Genomic DNA, 17,054 nt, shown 5'->3' with positions numbered 1-17,054 from the left:
TTAATACACTCGACTTTTCGGGGCATTCTACGTATTACAATGCAGCTTGAGCTGACTGGCGTAGCCAAGGTGTGATCAGGTGTGACTTTTTGTTGTCCTAACTTAATTAATATTTCTAACTAATAACATTTCTAGCTCTTTAACCTTGCATATTTATTAATGAAAGTTTATTTTAATTATTATAATTAATTTAATTTATTTATTTAATTCTTTTAGCTTGGCAAAGAATTTTGTTTAATAATTTTTTTTTTTTATTTTGGATTACTCTAAAATTAGTAACAATATATACCTATCTTTATTATATGTTATATTATTATTTATTTATAAATATTAATTTTCACTGCATTTTCAGTGTATTCGTGCAGTCAGTGAGCAGATCTAAATTTGCTTTTCCTTTCTTATTGTTGTTCTTTATTTATATTATTTTTTTTTTCGTAACACAAAAGAATTTCCATCAATAATGTCAATAGTACTGCAACAACAACTAGTACTTACAACAACAACAACAACAACAGCAACAAGACGACACTCCTTTTGAGCCGAGGCTTTTGGCTGAAGGCGGTTTTTATGCGCGCTCAGCTTAGCAGAACGGGTATATAGGTTTTGTGGCAAGCCAAAGTTATGTTTTATAAATAAGATAGAGAGTTTTGGGTTATCAATTTGCAATATATATAATGTATATGATGCATATATGAAGCATAGTACTGGCACTTAAAGAAGATAAAGTTTCTGGCTTGCCGTATATATAAATATATATGTATTTATAGATATATATATATTTATATATATAAAATATTTGACAAGTGATCTACGCTTAAGTTGCTCTATGGATGCATCTCTTGGTGCCTGGCAAATCAGAACAAAAAACTCCAACTTCCACAGCTTTTGAGCTCAGGCTCAGCAGCTGCTCTACAGCTAGACCACGCCCATTAAGCCATAGCAAATATATTTATGTATGTAAATATTTCTATAAATCATACAATTTAGAGCAGTTTGAGCGAGTATTGTGCAGTCGGCTGCGCCGGCGAGTGCAACGTTCTTGGCTGTTGTTGCGTTAGGGCTGACATCGACGCGTCGATGATGGGGCCAACGCCACGACGAATTATGACCACAAAAGCTGCTTGGGGTTTTAAGTTATTAGGTAACCTAACACACAATGTTATTACAGCAAGTACACAATCATATATACATATATATATATATGCATATATATATATACATTCTTATACATCTTTCAATTCAGTCCGATTTAGTTACACATAAAAATCAATAGTCCAATCAATCGACCAGCTCAGCAGCCGCCCTCGCGTCTGTTGAGCTCGTCTAAAAATGTATTTTAAGGTCAGTGCACACTCACCTGCGCGAATCTCTTCAGGTGCACCCCATTCAAAATATTCACAGCCAACTGAAACTTGACTGCGGCTCGATGCTGGGTGGTTGGCCAAAGCCTTTGATCTAAATTTATATTTCGCCACTTGCTCTGCCACAAAATAAGGTTAAACGAGGCTGAAGACAAGTTCGAATTCCATATTATATAGAAAACAACTTTTGTATATATATTTATATATATCCACATATATATGTAAATTTGGTTTGAGTCGGGCTCAGAGCAAAGCAGTGAAATATGAAACATTATTTCTGTTTCTGTTTGGTCTGTTAGCCAAATTTGAGTAGGGCATAGGCGTTATAGGCGTAGTTATACGCTAGCTACTGATAAAAGTCTTGGGTTTACTTGGCTAGGCTATCTAGGGGCGTGGCAGCATTATTATTTACAGTCGCTCAGCTCGAATGTCCAAGCTTTGACCGCTGATTTGACTAATTAAAGCACTCCACAGATTCATGTTTCATTAAGGATAGTATTTATATGCCTTTTTAGGGCGTGGGCAAAAATATAAATAAATAAAAAAATCAATAAATTATGTAGTTAAATATTAAAAATTCCATATATAATATAAATAAATTTAAAATAATTTAATAAGATTTTAAGAGGCACGCACTGGCAGACAGATGGACGAAAGGATGGACGGACAGACTGACAGACAGACTGGCAGACACACTGACAGCGCTATCGCCTCGGCTTGTTATCTTGCTCGAGAATACATATTATTTATGTTGTCTGCCACGCCTCCTTCTGCCTGTTACATACACTGTAACAAAACACACTGAAATTGTGAAATAAAAAGTAATAAAGCAACTTTATTCATTTATTGAGATATATATTAATATAAAAAACATTTGTGTATCCCTCGACTTTTACATTCGTGTCTAAAAGTATGCTCACAGCTGGCTAATGCTCAAAAACCTTGCATACTTCTAAGCTTTTTATTATTTCTGGCGTGCTACCTAAACTATATATAAATATATATAAAAAGAAATATAGATATAAAAAAATAAAACAGATATATTCACATATTCACTCTATTAAATTTTTTAAAATATTAAAAATAAATAATAAAAAATTTTAAAAATAATTTTGTTGCCCTAAGCAATAGCCATCCCAGCATTGAAATTAGAAATAAATTTGAAGTCTGCAACTCGACCATTGCTCACTGAAAGGATGACAGCCTGCCCAGATATCCAGATATGCTCGTATAAAGCATAGATTTATAATATGCAACACTTCGGACAAGTCTTTTCGATAACCATAAACTGATTCTTGAACTGGCCAGTTGGCAGTGGTGGCCCACTTGAGCCTGGTAATGTGTGCGCCGCATAAAGTATTCAACAGGTAGACTGGACCATCAACTCGTGATGGAAACTATCACTGGGGCCAGTCACGGATTGCCAAATGCCAAATTGTCGATGTCTTTGGCAACACTTTTGACTTTGTCTTGGCCAGCTGCAGTTAACCAATTAACAGTTTGGCTGCACCAGCAGCAGCTCCATTTCATTGATTCATTCATTAATTCCCGCCTCATAAAAGCTACACGAGTCTCGTTTTCCTTTGCATTCATAGACGAAGATATAATTGTGGATAAATTTTAAAATATGACATGTCTTTTATACCCTGTAGAGGCAGCATGTGCAAGAGATGGGTATGAAGACGTTTAGCCAGCGTATGTAACATAGAGCGAGAGAGAGCAAGAGAAAGAGAAATATGTTGACGAAGAAGAATAATAAAACGGACAAGAAAAAGAGTCTATCAATATTTATCGAGGGGAATACCCTGCTGCTTGCCCAAAAATATAGTAAATATATATTTTTATTTATTCATTGAGCACATTTAAATCGAAATTTGGGTGTTATATTTTTCGTAGGGAATATACAGCTTTAGAATATATTAAATTGTGATGCACGACTAGCAGATACCCTTCAGACAAGTTGCGTTATCAAATTTACGACCAACTCTATACAAAAAACTGTTGAAGTTTCTTCAAAAATATTAAAAAAAAATGTATTTTTAATTTTTAAAAATTATTTTCAAGATTTTTAAAAATTATTTTCAAGATTTTTAAAAATTATTTTACAAAATTTTTAAAACTATTTTCAAGATTTTAAAAAATTATTTTCAACATTTTTAAAAATTATTTTCAGCACTTTTAATTAATTAAAACTTTTTATTGATTATAATTTATTAAAATGTCAAACAAAGACTTTATATATTAACAGAAAATCTGCCTAAACAAGTAAAGACCCCCCTGTTGACTCAATTTCCAGAGTATTTTTAAGGCTTAGCATCAACTACTGTGAATGCTATACGCAATTCACAATGACCGTTTGTGTTCAATCAACTAAACTGAATTGTTTTTGTTTTTGATTTTGGTCAGCGTCGTCGCTTCATTTTGCAGCTTTGCAATTCAAATTCAAGCACTGCGTTAATTAATTGAAAATCAACAGAGTCCGAAAAATACGCATACGCAGCGTGAAACGAGCGCCCGCGATGCCGCCGCAGATGCATGCATGGCATTCGCTGCAAAACCGAATGGACAAAAAAAGAGAATTCTTTGCATTGAGCAATGGCCAACTGCACCTTGGATTTGGCTGTTTGCTGTTCGTATTGCAATGGTTAATTAGGCGCTGCGACGTCCGAATCGAAGTCGTCTGTGCCTCAGTCTAAAGCATTTTGCACTAATTTGGAGCTCGATCGCGGGCGCGCGCGCGCTCGCTCTCCGCCCGATTGCCAAATACATCGCATTTTGCTGCCACTAAATAAAGCAAAGTTGGGAGGCGACTGGCTGCCAATTTGGCATCTGATTTTATAACCCTTCTCCAACCAGTTGATCGAATCGATCGTTTGATCGGCTGAGCATAAATTAAAATTGAAAACTTTATGCTGCCGGAAAATAAGCGCGATTTTCGCGCGGCTATTGAAAGCAATTTTCACGCTGTCCAAAAAACTGGAGCAGGCATAAAATCTTTTATTTATAAACTGCTCACGCACACACACACGCACAATTGTTATATTGACTTTAATATTTGCTAATAGATTTCACATAAATCACATTCTTCTGGCATGATTTATGCACAAGCAGCCAGCACAGGTGTCTCAACTGTCTTATGGCCATAATGTTGACTCCTCTGCGGAGGCTTTAAACCGTCTCGGCTGCACCAACTAAATGCTGCGTCATCAACGCCGCTCGACCCTTAACACCTTGCATCAGACATCGGGTTTGATTTGGCCACAAAGTCACACGAGTCCAATGCCTCCAAAGCAAGAGGACAAAGCTAAATTTACTGGCGCTATAATTATTAAAAATTTGTTTATAACTATAAGCCCATATCGTAGATTTCTCTCAGACTCTGCAGTTCTAGGAGTCCTTATCAGAGAGTCAGCGCTTTGAATTGATTTAGAGAGTTTCAATCATCAAGCTGCTAATAGAAAAATTGAGTTAATCGAAAAGACTAAAGAATAGATATGAGAGTCACGTAAACATAAGTTCTACGAGTCTTAAAAATATAATAAACAATAAATAAAAATATAATAGTTAAACCTTAGCTATTCTATGAAATCTTAAACATTATAGCTATAAAATATATCATAGAAAAAATCCATATTGCATCAACAACACAAGGGTTAAGTGCAATGGACACAAAATCCCACGAGCTGCGCCTGGCGACTCTGTAGACCACAAGTGTACGGCGTGGCTGGGCACTTTGTAAAATGCAATAATAATAACAACAATAATAACAACAGCAAGCACAGCAACAACAAATCACAATTTTTAGCATTTTTAGCAAACAGACAAACTCAAATATGGTCAAATGTGGCACTCAGCAGTATTTTGGACCGACAGCAGCGGCAAAAGTGAAGTTGAAATCGCAAAAAAAAAAAAGATTGTTTTAGAAATTTGTTGTAATTTTTTTTGCTAGCAATGATAATTATGCAATTGTTGGCCGTGTCAAATAGTCGAGCAGCTGCGAATAATTAGACAACATTCTCGCCGGGATTCCTCACATACAAACACAGAGGCTATGTGTGCCAAGCAATGTATGTTCTAAGCTAATTAAGTGGTTAGGCGCAAGGCTGCAAAAGCAACCAATTTGGTTACAAGCAAACAAAACAAAAAAGTAACTGAAACATGTAGAATTCTTCAATGAATGCTGCTTTCTAATTGGAAATCCCGAGCGAGCGCCGTTGACCCGGCTGCCAAATAAAAACTCCCAGCCTGCCTGCCCGCCCGACGACAAGTGGTCTGCCTTGCCAGCCAATCCAAAGCTGTTGCGTCATCAGCAACAACAACAAGAATCGCATTCGGACGTTGTCGCTGTCGCTGTCGTTGTCTACTTCAAAGATACTTCACAAATTGGTGCTGCTCTGGCCCGCTTTGTTGACGCTGAGCGACGAGATCGAAATCGAAATCGAAATCGCCTGGCCTAGGCCCGGCCTGGGTATCTAGCTAGTCATCTGTCCACCGTCCGCCGTCCGCTGTCCGCGCTGACTGCGTGCGGCGCGTTGCAGTATAAAAGTAACTGAGTGCACGCATTGAATTTACAGTTGCAGTTCTCAGTTAAAAGCTTAAACATGAAACTTTTGGTAAGTTAGAGATATATGCACATGTGTAGGAAAATCCTTACTGATTATATCGTGCCTCTGACAGATTCTATCCACTTTGTTGGCCGTCGCAAGCGCAGCACCCGGCCTGCTGGACTATGGATTGGGACACACCGCACCCGCCATCAGTTATGGTCATGCTGAGCCAGCGATTACTTATGCTCATGCAGCGCCTGCCGTCACCTATGCTGCAGCTGCTCCAGTCATCAAGTCATATGCGCCCGCTATTAGCTATGCAGCTCCAACGGTTGTGAAGTCGTATGCTCCAGCTATCAGCTATGCTGCACCTGCTCCGGTCATCAAGTCGTATGCACCAGCCATCAGCTATGCTGCCCCCACGTTGGTCAAGTCATATGCTGCGCCAGTCGCTGTCGCAGCGCCAGTTGTCAAAGCCGTTGCTGCTCCGGCCACCAGTTACTCTCATTTCAGTTCGGTAAGATTATTTAAACAGTGAACCAATTCATCTGGAACATTTCTAGTTCAATTGTCTATCGATAGTTATTCATCTTGCTTACATATTAGCCGATACTTAATCAATTTTGAATCATATAAAACCGATTTTTCATCGACAGGTTGTTTCCCACGCTACGCCCATCATCAAGTCCTACGCAGCCGCCCCCATTGTTAAGTCATATGCCGCACCAGCTATTAGCTACGCCGCCCCAACCGTAGTCAAGTCCTATGCTGCCCCAGCAATCAGTTATCAGCCAACACTGCTTAAATCATATGCTGCAGCGCCAGCTCTGTCATTGGGTGGATATGATGATCATTACGGTTATCACTAAGCAGCCACTGCCGACTCCAGCGCGTGTCTTGAGCACAGATGGCCACGATGAGGCGTACAAGTCAGAGGAGGAAGTAACGAAAGAGATTGAATGAGATAGATTCAGAAAGGAGTTGACAGCCGCACGTTTTCCAAAACTAATATTTTTCAACACACTCCCATATTTCGTATATTCTGTATTTATTTAAGGCCCCAATCATTGCAAATAAAGAAAAATTATATTTTTCAAATGCTGCTCTATTGTTGAATTATACAATTTGGCAACAGATTGTGAATACTGTGACGTCACACGTGTCCTTTTTGCAAACGATTGACATTATATACAGTGCAAGTGATTATTAGTACAATCGATAATTATAGTAAGTAGTATTGTAATAGGTATCGATATCGGTGATAGCTAAGCTCTAATCTTATGAGTTGAGAAGAAAATACGATGCATTAAGCTATATTATTGATTGCTTTTCTGAATTTATTAAATATTCAATATTTACATCAAGCGGACGATAAATCCGTCATATTTAGTACAATGAAACATATGTTGACACCAATAAAACTGCCATTGTTTAAAATCTTAGCAAGTTGGCGCCAGGGTCGAGCCTGAATATCGCAATATTCTGTTGACTAAAAAAAGATAAGCGATTTTAAAAAGCCTTATACACAAAATTTTTTCAACTTACATCGAAAATTCGTAGGCCTAAAAACAAACGCAATGGGTTCCAATTGATCAGGGACAAAAGCCAGGCCGGCGCCTTGGCACGAGGTGGATAACATTCCAGCCACATGATGGCGATATGCAGCAAATAACAATAAACGGAAGCGCGCATAATGTGCTGATAGGCTGACACTGAAAACGAACAATTCAATACAATCAACTCTGGATAGAAATTATTATTTACTTACTCAAAGGCGGCACATAGTGGGGTGAGGCATGGCGCGTGAGGTACATCAGACCACACGCCGTTAGCATCAGAACAATAAGTATGAGAGCGCCGCGTCGATAGCCACGTAAGAGAAATGAGAGACCCAGAAAGACTTCACATGCTGCCAAAAGAAAATTAGTTAAATTCGACTTTGAAATCTCTGAAAACTCACCAAACAATGGCATGAAAAAGACCAATCTGTAGAAGGAGCCATTCCGATGCAATGTAAATCCTATGGACACATCCCCAGACATTGTCTGCAGTATACCCCTGGGTGTGTAACGCATGGTAGTTGCATTCTCTATGTGCAACACGGCTATGTTTACAAATGTCCAGCCAGACGGTGTGTTTACATGTTCATTGACAGCTAACGGCCTTCTTTCATTATCATGGGTTAACGCAATCTTTGCGTAGTTCTGATCGACGCCCATTTGAATGTCACAAATGATACGCTCATTGGGCCAATTTCGAGCCGTGTCCACACACCATGTCGTCGCTTCCCAATTGTTAGCCATTAGGGTGACATTACCATTGCTATAAACTCGCAATTCATAATCTTTCGTTACGCCACCCAACGATTCCAATGCGCCACTAAAAGAAAAATAACCGCAAAAGTTTGTAAGAGTGTAAGAAATCGCATACAACACAAGTTCTACATATTCTACATTCTTATTGGTAATAAAAGACCAACTTCTGTCATCTGATAGTAGCTGTTAAAATCCTGGCTAATCGATCATCGGATAGTAAAACGTACATATCGTTTATCCGATTAGCGAGTAGCTAGTAAAACACTTGATTATTGTATCGGCCATTCGATAGTATCTGATGCATGCATTTATCGGACATCCGATAGCTCTTGTTATTCACGTATATACGATGAAAGATGATAATGGAATAGCTATTAAATAGATTTAACTTGAATTGCTATCACGAAAAGCTAATCTTGGTTATTTTATAATAATAATCGGATAAACTCAAAAAATATTGTAAAAATTGTACAAGCAAGGTTTTCACATACTTTAGTATCACCAATTCAGGTATCCATATTTGCAGATTCGGGTGCTCAAACGATGTGAGCCGTCCAAATCTGTCCGGTTGCCAGCGTAGTCGAGGATCTTGCCAGTGCATCATCAATTGCATACGCGCATGAAACTGGGCATTAGATGGATCGTAGGCCAGCGATTGCATTTGAAAATTGAACTGAACCTCGGTCAGATTTTCAGGCAAGCTGCTGTTCTCAGCCTGGAAAATTAAAGCGCCCAGCAAACGATCTTCAACAGATTCCTCATGCTGTTCCCGCTCCATTTCATTTGCTATACAAGTGAAGAAAATTGAAAATTAACAATTCCTCGAGCTTAATTCACTTACTAAATCCATCGAAGGCGCAATCATAAAACCAACGTGCGGCATTCGTTCCAAATGTACTGAAGCTGATGTAGTTGATACTGAGCGGTGAGGGATCAATATAATGCAGCAGTGGCTCCTTCTTGTGGCCGGGAATATAAACATACAAGTCGCCGTCTAAATATTAATTAATTTTTAGCCGACTTTATTTCTTTCCATGTCATTTCAGATTTATCTCACCTTTGGTTTGAATAATTTCAATTGGAGTTGGCTCGTAGACCGAGAGTAACTCTAAATCTTGATTTGTCGAGACTCGCTTCATGCCCATGCTTGTGCGAATGGTCGAAAATGTATCCCCACCAGCTCCGATTACTGCAATTATACATGTAAATATATATATCCATACATATATAATATAATCTATAAGAAATATTGCGACTTACCGATTTCATATACTCGATCGTCGGGGCGTGGATGATTTGTTACCGAAAGTAATATATGTGCATCCATGGTCGTAACCACATAAAATTTCAGATGTAGGCGCTCATTGGGCAGGACTTTATTATTATCCAAAGTGTGTAACATAAAGAAATCTTTATATGCATATCCAGCGAATTTATCAATTTCAATGCTGTCGCATGTATCTAGCTGTGCAAAACTTATATTATAACGGCCTTTCGCAACGGCCGGATGCAACGCCAGTGTAAGATATAAGAAAACACTGATAAGCCATTTTATGTATAACATCATGTATTCCCGAAACGGACAGCATTCGTTACAGATCCAAAGACAACTGAAACTTACGCGCCTCAGTCATCGCGATCACCAACGTAACTCACTAAATTATCGAGTCTGAACAACTCAGCCACGGCTGTTAATGTTAATTTCATAGCTATTAGCTTTTAAGCAACAGCAGAGGTTTGGTTGGTAGTTGGCGGGATATTAAATACAAATTAAGTAACAGTGCCAAATGAGCACTTGCTCTTGCTGCAAGTATTTATAAAATTCACATATGCCTCAACCGTATAGATCTACCGGATTTAAAACTTGATTGTAATGTTTTGCCATTGTAACAAGAAAAAATATTAGCGGGGTCTTTCCTTAGCAAACTTAAACCTATTAAATAAAAACGAATATTTTACCCATACGAACTAGTTACTTGAACAGAACTTAGTAAAATATTCATTTAGACATATCGATATTGATTGGCCATTCCTAATATATCGATACGATAGACTGTCTGTCGCATTGAGTTACATTTTCATTTAAATTTGATTTGCATTAATTCTGCACTTAGAAGTTGCAAAGGTGAACCGCTGTAGTTGCCCCATTGGCCATGCCGGACGACACACAAGATGCCAAAGCCCAGAAGCTGGCAGCAGCGCGTAAAAAGGTAAAATGAAAAAACTTCATGACGTGGACACCAACACATTGCCTTGTATTGATTTTGATTATGGTTTTCTAGCTGAAAGAGTACCAGCAGCGCAACAACAACAACATTGAGGAAAACATTGGTACCAACACAAATTCGTCAGCAGTAAGCATTGCCAGTAATTTATCTGAACGCTCCGACTGCGAATTAAGCTCAAGTAATGGCGTCAGCAGCGGTGCGCCGCAGTCGCAGCAAACGCTGGATCAGACAATCGCAGCGCCCTCGGCAGCAGCATATTTTTCCCAGCAGGCAATGCCAACGATAGAGCCAGAACCAGAAACGAAATCCATTTGGCCTCTCAATGGACAAGACGATACTAATTTGCAAGCCATTCAGGTGTTAATTGCAGAAAAGGCTCAATTGAATACAGAGTTAACGAAGAGCCGGCATTTGTGCCGTGAGCGGGAATTGGAGCTTGAGGAGCTACGCACAGAGCATGGTCAGACCATGGAGCGACTAGAGCAAATACAGCAACATTGTCAGGAACAACAACGTAGCACTGGACAGCAACGCAATCAAAACGCCGAACTACAACACAAATTAGCAGTGGCAAGTGCTCAGATTGAAGACCAGCAAGCGCATCTCAGTGAGCTTGAGGCTCAGGTGCAACAGCTCAAAACGCAGCAGGAAGAGCTGCAACAGCAACACGCCGAAAAATGCAATGAACTTGATATGGCTCAATTGCGCATTCGTCAGCTATCGGACGAGTCGAACGTGAATGCGGACAACCGCGTAGAGACCCTCACCCAAACACAGTATATGTATGAGCAGCAAATCCGCGATCTACAGCAAATGGTGACGCAGCTCACGCAGGACAAGGAACAAGCAGCAATTCAGTATCAGAACTATGTAGCTAGCCTGAAGGAACGCAATGTCGAACTGACCGAGGAGAGTGCCGAGCTCAAAGAGCGTGAACGCCAGCTCGTCGAACATGTTAGCTGCCTCGAGCGTGATATACAAAAGAATTTGGCTCTGCAAGCTCAATACAAGGAAGCGGCCAAGAAGGAGGAGCAACCAGCGCCAGTACAAACAGAGGTGAGTGCTTCTCTAGAGTCTTCGAGTGGCATATAACTAAGATAAATTTCTTATAGACTGCATCAAGTGTAGAGCTGGCAGCGCTGAAGGAAAAAATTGGAGATTTAGAATTTGAACGACACGAGTTCCAGTTGAAGATCAAATCACAGGATGATCAATTGCAACTGAAAGAGAGCAAACTTGCCGAGTTGGAGCAGGAATTGGTTCGACTGCAAACAGAACAGCCGGATCAGGTGAAGCTATTGGCAACGATGGAATCCGATAAAGTGGCAGCATCGCGAGCGCTGAGCCAAAATATGGATATGAAACAGCAATTAGATGAGTTGCAGCAACGATTTGTGCAGCTGACCAATGATAAATTGGAGTTGGTCAATAAGCTGGACGCCGAGGAGTTTGCCAATCGTGAGATACGCCTCAACTATGCCAGTATGGAGCAAAAGCTACAAACAAACGAAGAGCGTTTTAAATTCAAGGACGAAGAAATGATACGACTCTCACACGAGAATGTTGAGCTGCAGCGCACGCAGCTGATGCTGCAACAGCAGTTGGATCGACTGCGGCACTATGAAGTGAGGGTGGACTGATTCATTGCAGCTATATGAATAACTATTTTCGCTTTTAATTACAGGCCAAGGTTTATCATAGTCACGACCTGAGCGAAATGTCCTCAGCTGAAACTGATACAGCAGAAGGCGCTGTGGAGGTGAATGAGCATGATGATCATGAGCACAAGCACAATGAGGAGCATCATCATCATCATCATGAGCATAAGCATGATGACGATCATCATCATCATCACGAGCATAAGCACAATAACGACCATCATCATCATCAAGAACATTCCCACGGCGATCATTTGTCAACTTGTGAAACACCTTTGCTGCCCACGGCCGAGGCTGTGGAAAAGCTGCAATCGCGCTTTACTACGCTCATCAGCAAAGTTGCCGATTTGACCGAGGAAAAGCAGAGTCTGGAGCATCTGGTGTTGCAGCTGCAAAGCGAGACAGAAACCATTGGCGAATACATTGCTCTCTATCAGACACAACGGCGCATGCTGAAGCAACGCGAATACGAGAAAGCCACGCAGATGCGTTTGCTCAAAGCAGAACGTGAGCAGTTGCGTGAAAAGATCGATGCCCTCAACAAGCTGGTGGGTAGCCTGGGCCTAGCCGTGGATCTTCCAACCGAAACGGCAGCCGACAAAATTGCAGCAAGCAGCGAGGAGCAGCAGCAACAATTGCCTTCAGGTGATAACGTAACAGAGAACGAAAATTCTCAACAGATTTTACATAAAATACAAGATATTATTACGGAAATCAAGGTTAACACCGAACAGTCACCCAACGCGTCACTAACCAGCACAGGCCAGCCTGGCCATGCCGTGGATCATCTCAACTGCTGCCTGGGCAAGTTTGAGGTTGTCTGAGCCCAACCAAATGAAACTGCAAATGTTAACATATTGTATTCAAAGTGCAATTAATTGTTAAGCGTAATCGCGTTTTCGCTTTGACCAGCCTCTGTATAGGCTATACACTTTTTTGTATATGTTTCAAGAATAACGTTTAATCAAAAAAACTTTGGCTTAACTAGAGCTCTAAACAAAAAAAGGGGAAAAAAATAAAATATATTTAAAATTTATGTGTACACAAATGTTTAATATATATGTATATGTATAATAATATTTATTATTTATTTATATGTTTTTATATATCGCTCAAATAACTTCAATAGGATAAGCATGAAGATTTATCCAAAACCTAACTGTCTATACTATATATGTAGCTTTAAGCCTATGCAGTCCGTTTGAACATGGCTAGTAATATATTCTGTACGAAAATAGGGCCGATTTTGTGCTGGAGTTGTTCATTTCAAACTCCTTTGAGTAGCCTAGGCATATTCGAGATTGATTCTAGAAAGTTGCTGTCTTCAACATGATATTCAGATTATTTTATATCTCTTAAATATTATGATTCGACATTTATTTGTGCCAAGCGCTTTTTGTCTACTTTAATTCGAATTTAATCTATATGATTCCATTTTTTATATGAACAGTATGAAAATTATAAATTTTACGCTTTTTCCTATTGTTATCAAATATTTGTAATGGTTTGATATATGAAAGAAAAACTTTTAATCTGAACTCACATGCCGCAGAGCAGTGAATGATAGATAGACGACTGTTAATTCTGAATCAATTTAACATATTCAAAGCTAAAGTAAGCTTACGTCCAAAGCAAATATATTAAACTGGATTCTAGGAAAAGTTTAAACACAAATAATATTAAATGCATGCAAAATGATTACGAGTTTCCGAGCAGCAATCAAACTTTTATTTAGTTTGCGCTTGGTTGCGCAGTTTGGTGCGTAAGCTAGCTTCCTTGAGCGTGGTAGGGCGACATTTACGTCTGGTACGACTATCCATGGAGCCTTCTATAGTAGTTTCATCTGTCCGGCTCATAGCAATGCTAGTAGTGGCAGAGCATCTTATCTGTTTTCCTCTTGCCTTTGTCGAGGAGCGTTTCCAACTTGCATTTAAAGTAGCTTCGTCTTGGCGCGGAGTACTGCAATCCCCTGGACGATTGACTATGCCGTTGAAGCTGCTAAAATTCAATTGACTACGGCGCGGCGTAAGTACGGGTTCCACATTTACGGACGGACACGGCAATGTCACCTGCATTGATAAACTTGTTTGAGCAGCAACTCTAACATGCTCTATGCTCGGCTCCTGATTGCCGATGTCACTCTCGTTCTTGCCAAGCATCGTCTTTTCCAAATTTGGATTATTGTGATCCAATGAAGTTTGCTTCACATTACATTTCTTTGTCTTATTTGAAGTCATTTCCGACGGACTCTGTTCTTTCGTGATCTTTACAGTGGGAATAAGCCTGGCCTCTCTGTTTTGGACATTTGTCATATCGCGCAAGGGCAACGCTGATATCTCCATGTCACTGCTAGAGGCTAGTGATTTCTGCAGTGTCTCATTCGAATCAACGGACGACGACAAAGTGCTTTCTTCAATTTCGCTTTCTTCAATAATAGAATACAAATAAGCAGCTGCAGGAGTTAGATTCGAAGGTGTAGGCGCTGGCTCAGGTGAGTCTTGAGCTTGTGGAGAGCTCACATTTGCCTCCAGCTCCACCAAATGTCGTGGCTCTGGTGTTTTCCTTACGATTGTCAACTTTTCACTCTAAAATATAAAGCTTATGTATTCATTTCTGATATATTTAAATATCTACTTACGCAGGGACTAATTGTAGTCGTGCTATTCTCGCTTTCCTCATCCTGTGAGCTGTTGCAGCTTAAGACGCTGCTCCGACTCCTTCTGATGGGAGATAAAGGCAATGTTTTTTGAAGTATTTCGCTCGAACGACGCAGCTCCGAGCAAGCTTGTTCATTATTATATGGGCTGGCCCTGATATTGTCTAATGCCTTCGATGATTGAGATGTACGGGAATCTTCGTCACTTTCAAAATTTATGTCCAAAGAATTAAGCAGTGTCCTGATCGCGCATTTCAGTTTCTGTTCATTGTATTGAGCATCAGCCAAGCGTATTTCGCGTTCTTCCAGCAGCTGCCTTTTAAGTACGACTTCGGTTTTCAGCATTTCAGAAATAGTTATACGCTGCTTTTGGACTTGATCCATCAATTCAGCATTTATTATTTTGTACTGCTCCATTTTAGACCCCTTTGATTTTACATATCACGACACAACTAAGTTAGTTTTGAGTTTGGCGTCGATGCTTGAAATTCTATCGATTTTACACAAAATTAAAATGTTATACTATCGATAATTAATTCGATACTTAAGTTCCATACTTGTTTTGGTATTTTCCTATTAAGAATATCACGTCAATATATCACATCAAATCGTATTTTAAATATTATTATTATTATAGTCATCGATAATATTATTGACATCGATGCCAAAACTCAAAGCACTTAAAGTTTACAAAATGGAAGAATACAAATTACTAAACGCTGAACTAATGGATTATGTGCAATCTCAGCGAATAACTATTGCTGAAATGCTAAAAACCGAAGTCGTACTCAAAAAGCAGCTGCAGGAAGAACGCGAAACACGCTTGGCTGATGCTCAATACAATGAACAGAAACTGAAATGCGCGATCAGGACACTGCTTCATTCCTTAGACATAAATTTAGATAGAAACGACGATTCCCTTTCATTCCAATCATCAAAAGCATCAGACAATGTCAGGACCAGCTTATATACCGGTAGCCAGGCTTCTTCGGGGCTGCGTCGTTCGAGTGAAATACTTCGAAGAACTTTGATGGTATCACCTATCAGAAGGAGTCGGACTAGCGTCTTAAGCTCTAACAACTCACAGGATGAGGAAAGCGAAAAAGCCACGGCTACAGCGAGTCCCTGCGTAAGTATATATCTAAATATTTGAGGAATGACTTCATAAGCTTTGTCTCTTAGAATGGAAAAGTGGCAATCGTAAGAAAAACACCAGAGCCACGACATTTGATTGAGCTGCAAGCAAACATGAGCTCCCCAGAGGTCCAAGAAATAGATTCACCTAAGCAGTTGTCAATTTCTGTCTGTCATATGTATTCCATAATTGAAGAAAGCGATAGTGAAGCATCAGACTCTAGCATGATGCTATCGCCGTCGCCACTGCCCGATCGGACCAAAGATAACCAAAGAACAGTTATGCTAATTCCAAGGGTGGAAATCACAAAAGATCGGGATCCATCGCCAATCGTGCAAAATGAGATAAAGAAATATAACTTACGGCAAACAAATATTACAAAAATGCTTCGAAATCATGAAACAAACGTCGCCAATCAGGAGCCAAGGTCACCAATGCAGTTGACATTGCCGTACGCATCCATAAATGCAGATGCACTTACACCGCGACGAGCCCTGGAGGACATGACTAATCGATCAGTAGACTACAGTACTCCGCATCGGGACAAAGAAACTTCAATTACGAAACGGAACTTTGCCTCTATAAAAGCTAAAGCAGTATCTTCAAAATTAAGCAATATAAGCCAGACTGAGGAATCTATTTTGGAAAACTCCATGGTTAATCGTCCCAGGCGTGCATGTCGGCCACGATCCCTCAAGGAACCTAACTGTCGTGATAAACTTCGAAGCCAAACGCAATCCAAGTAACGATAAGTTATTTACTCAAAATACCATATGTTCATGTTCCTATTTAAATTGAGCCTTTACACTCGAAACACTATAAGTTAAACTAGTTAATAGTAATTTATATAAAAATATCAGTTTGAAAGTGTATAGTCGATGTGGATAGATTTAGTTAAGCAAGAGTTCATATGTCCAGTTTGGGGGTTTTTGTCTTTGTCACTGCCACAATGAAAGTTTGCGTTGTACGTTAAAACTATATGAAACGTTAATTATTTATCATTTAATGTGTTACATTTTAAAAAACTAATAAATAAATATAGATTTTAAACACTAAATAGTAAATATGTTTATTTTTAAGAAGTACTTTCATGTTAACATGAGATAATTCCGTTAGTTTTAATATGCTGTTTAACATTATTTATTTAAGATTTC

The 17,054-nt window shown here is 39.4% G+C and overlaps 5 protein-coding genes across 5 annotated transcripts; 3 read left to right on the top strand and 2 right to left on the bottom strand.

Annotated features, from left to right (window-relative positions):
• The first annotated feature begins 5,928 nt into the window (after positions 1–5,928).
• On the top strand, positions 5,929–6,964 carry LOC111597106 (cuticle protein 16.5). Its single transcript, XM_023311648.2, has 3 exons — positions 5,929–5,974; positions 6,039–6,425; positions 6,565–6,964. The coding sequence occupies exons 1-3, from the start codon at positions 5,963–5,965 to the stop codon at positions 6,775–6,777; spliced, it is 612 nt and encodes a 203-aa protein (XP_023167416.1). The 5' UTR covers positions 5,929–5,962; the 3' UTR covers positions 6,778–6,964.
• A 275-nt stretch (positions 6,965–7,239) lies between these two features.
• LOC111597065 (ligand-gated ion channel 4) lies at positions 7,240–9,811 on the bottom strand. Its single transcript, XM_023311592.2, has 8 exons — positions 9,484–9,811; positions 9,281–9,412; positions 9,065–9,217; positions 8,715–9,009; positions 7,869–8,287; positions 7,677–7,817; positions 7,454–7,620; positions 7,240–7,397 (listed from the first exon to the last, which is right to left on the bottom strand). Exons 1-8 carry the CDS (start codon positions 9,788–9,790, stop codon positions 7,269–7,271), a joined length of 1,743 nt encoding a protein of 580 aa, XP_023167360.2. The 5' UTR covers positions 9,791–9,811; the 3' UTR covers positions 7,240–7,268.
• Positions 9,812–10,235: 424 nt separating this feature from the next.
• Positions 10,236–13,083, top strand: LOC111597001 (golgin subfamily A member 2). The gene is made up of 4 exons (XM_023311502.2): positions 10,236–10,433; positions 10,506–11,507; positions 11,564–12,076; positions 12,136–13,083. The coding sequence occupies exons 1-4, from the start codon at positions 10,377–10,379 to the stop codon at positions 12,931–12,933; spliced, it is 2,370 nt and encodes a 789-aa protein (XP_023167270.2). The 5' UTR covers positions 10,236–10,376; the 3' UTR covers positions 12,934–13,083.
• A 549-nt stretch (positions 13,084–13,632) lies between these two features.
• LOC111597062 (shugoshin-like) lies at positions 13,633–15,252 on the bottom strand. Its single transcript, XM_023311588.2, has 2 exons — positions 14,748–15,252; positions 13,633–14,694 (listed from the first exon to the last, which is right to left on the bottom strand). The coding sequence occupies exons 1-2, from the start codon at positions 15,180–15,182 to the stop codon at positions 13,837–13,839; spliced, it is 1,293 nt and encodes a 430-aa protein (XP_023167356.2). The 5' UTR covers positions 15,183–15,252; the 3' UTR covers positions 13,633–13,836.
• A 104-nt stretch (positions 15,253–15,356) lies between these two features.
• Positions 15,357–16,903, top strand: LOC111597064 (shugoshin-like). Its single transcript, XM_023311591.2, has 2 exons — positions 15,357–15,894; positions 15,948–16,903. The coding sequence occupies exons 1-2, from the start codon at positions 15,427–15,429 to the stop codon at positions 16,644–16,646; spliced, it is 1,167 nt and encodes a 388-aa protein (XP_023167359.2). The 5' UTR covers positions 15,357–15,426; the 3' UTR covers positions 16,647–16,903.
• The last annotated feature ends 151 nt before the right edge of the window (positions 16,904–17,054 follow it).

This window comes from Drosophila hydei, unplaced genomic scaffold, assembly GCF_003285905.1.
Source record: "Drosophila hydei strain 15085-1641.00,03,60 unplaced genomic scaffold, DhydRS2 tig00008130-arrow-arrow-pilon, whole genome shotgun sequence".
NCBI lineage: Eukaryota > Metazoa > Arthropoda > Insecta > Diptera > Drosophilidae > Drosophila > Drosophila hydei.
This window is presented reverse-complemented; position numbering and strand designations above follow the sequence as displayed.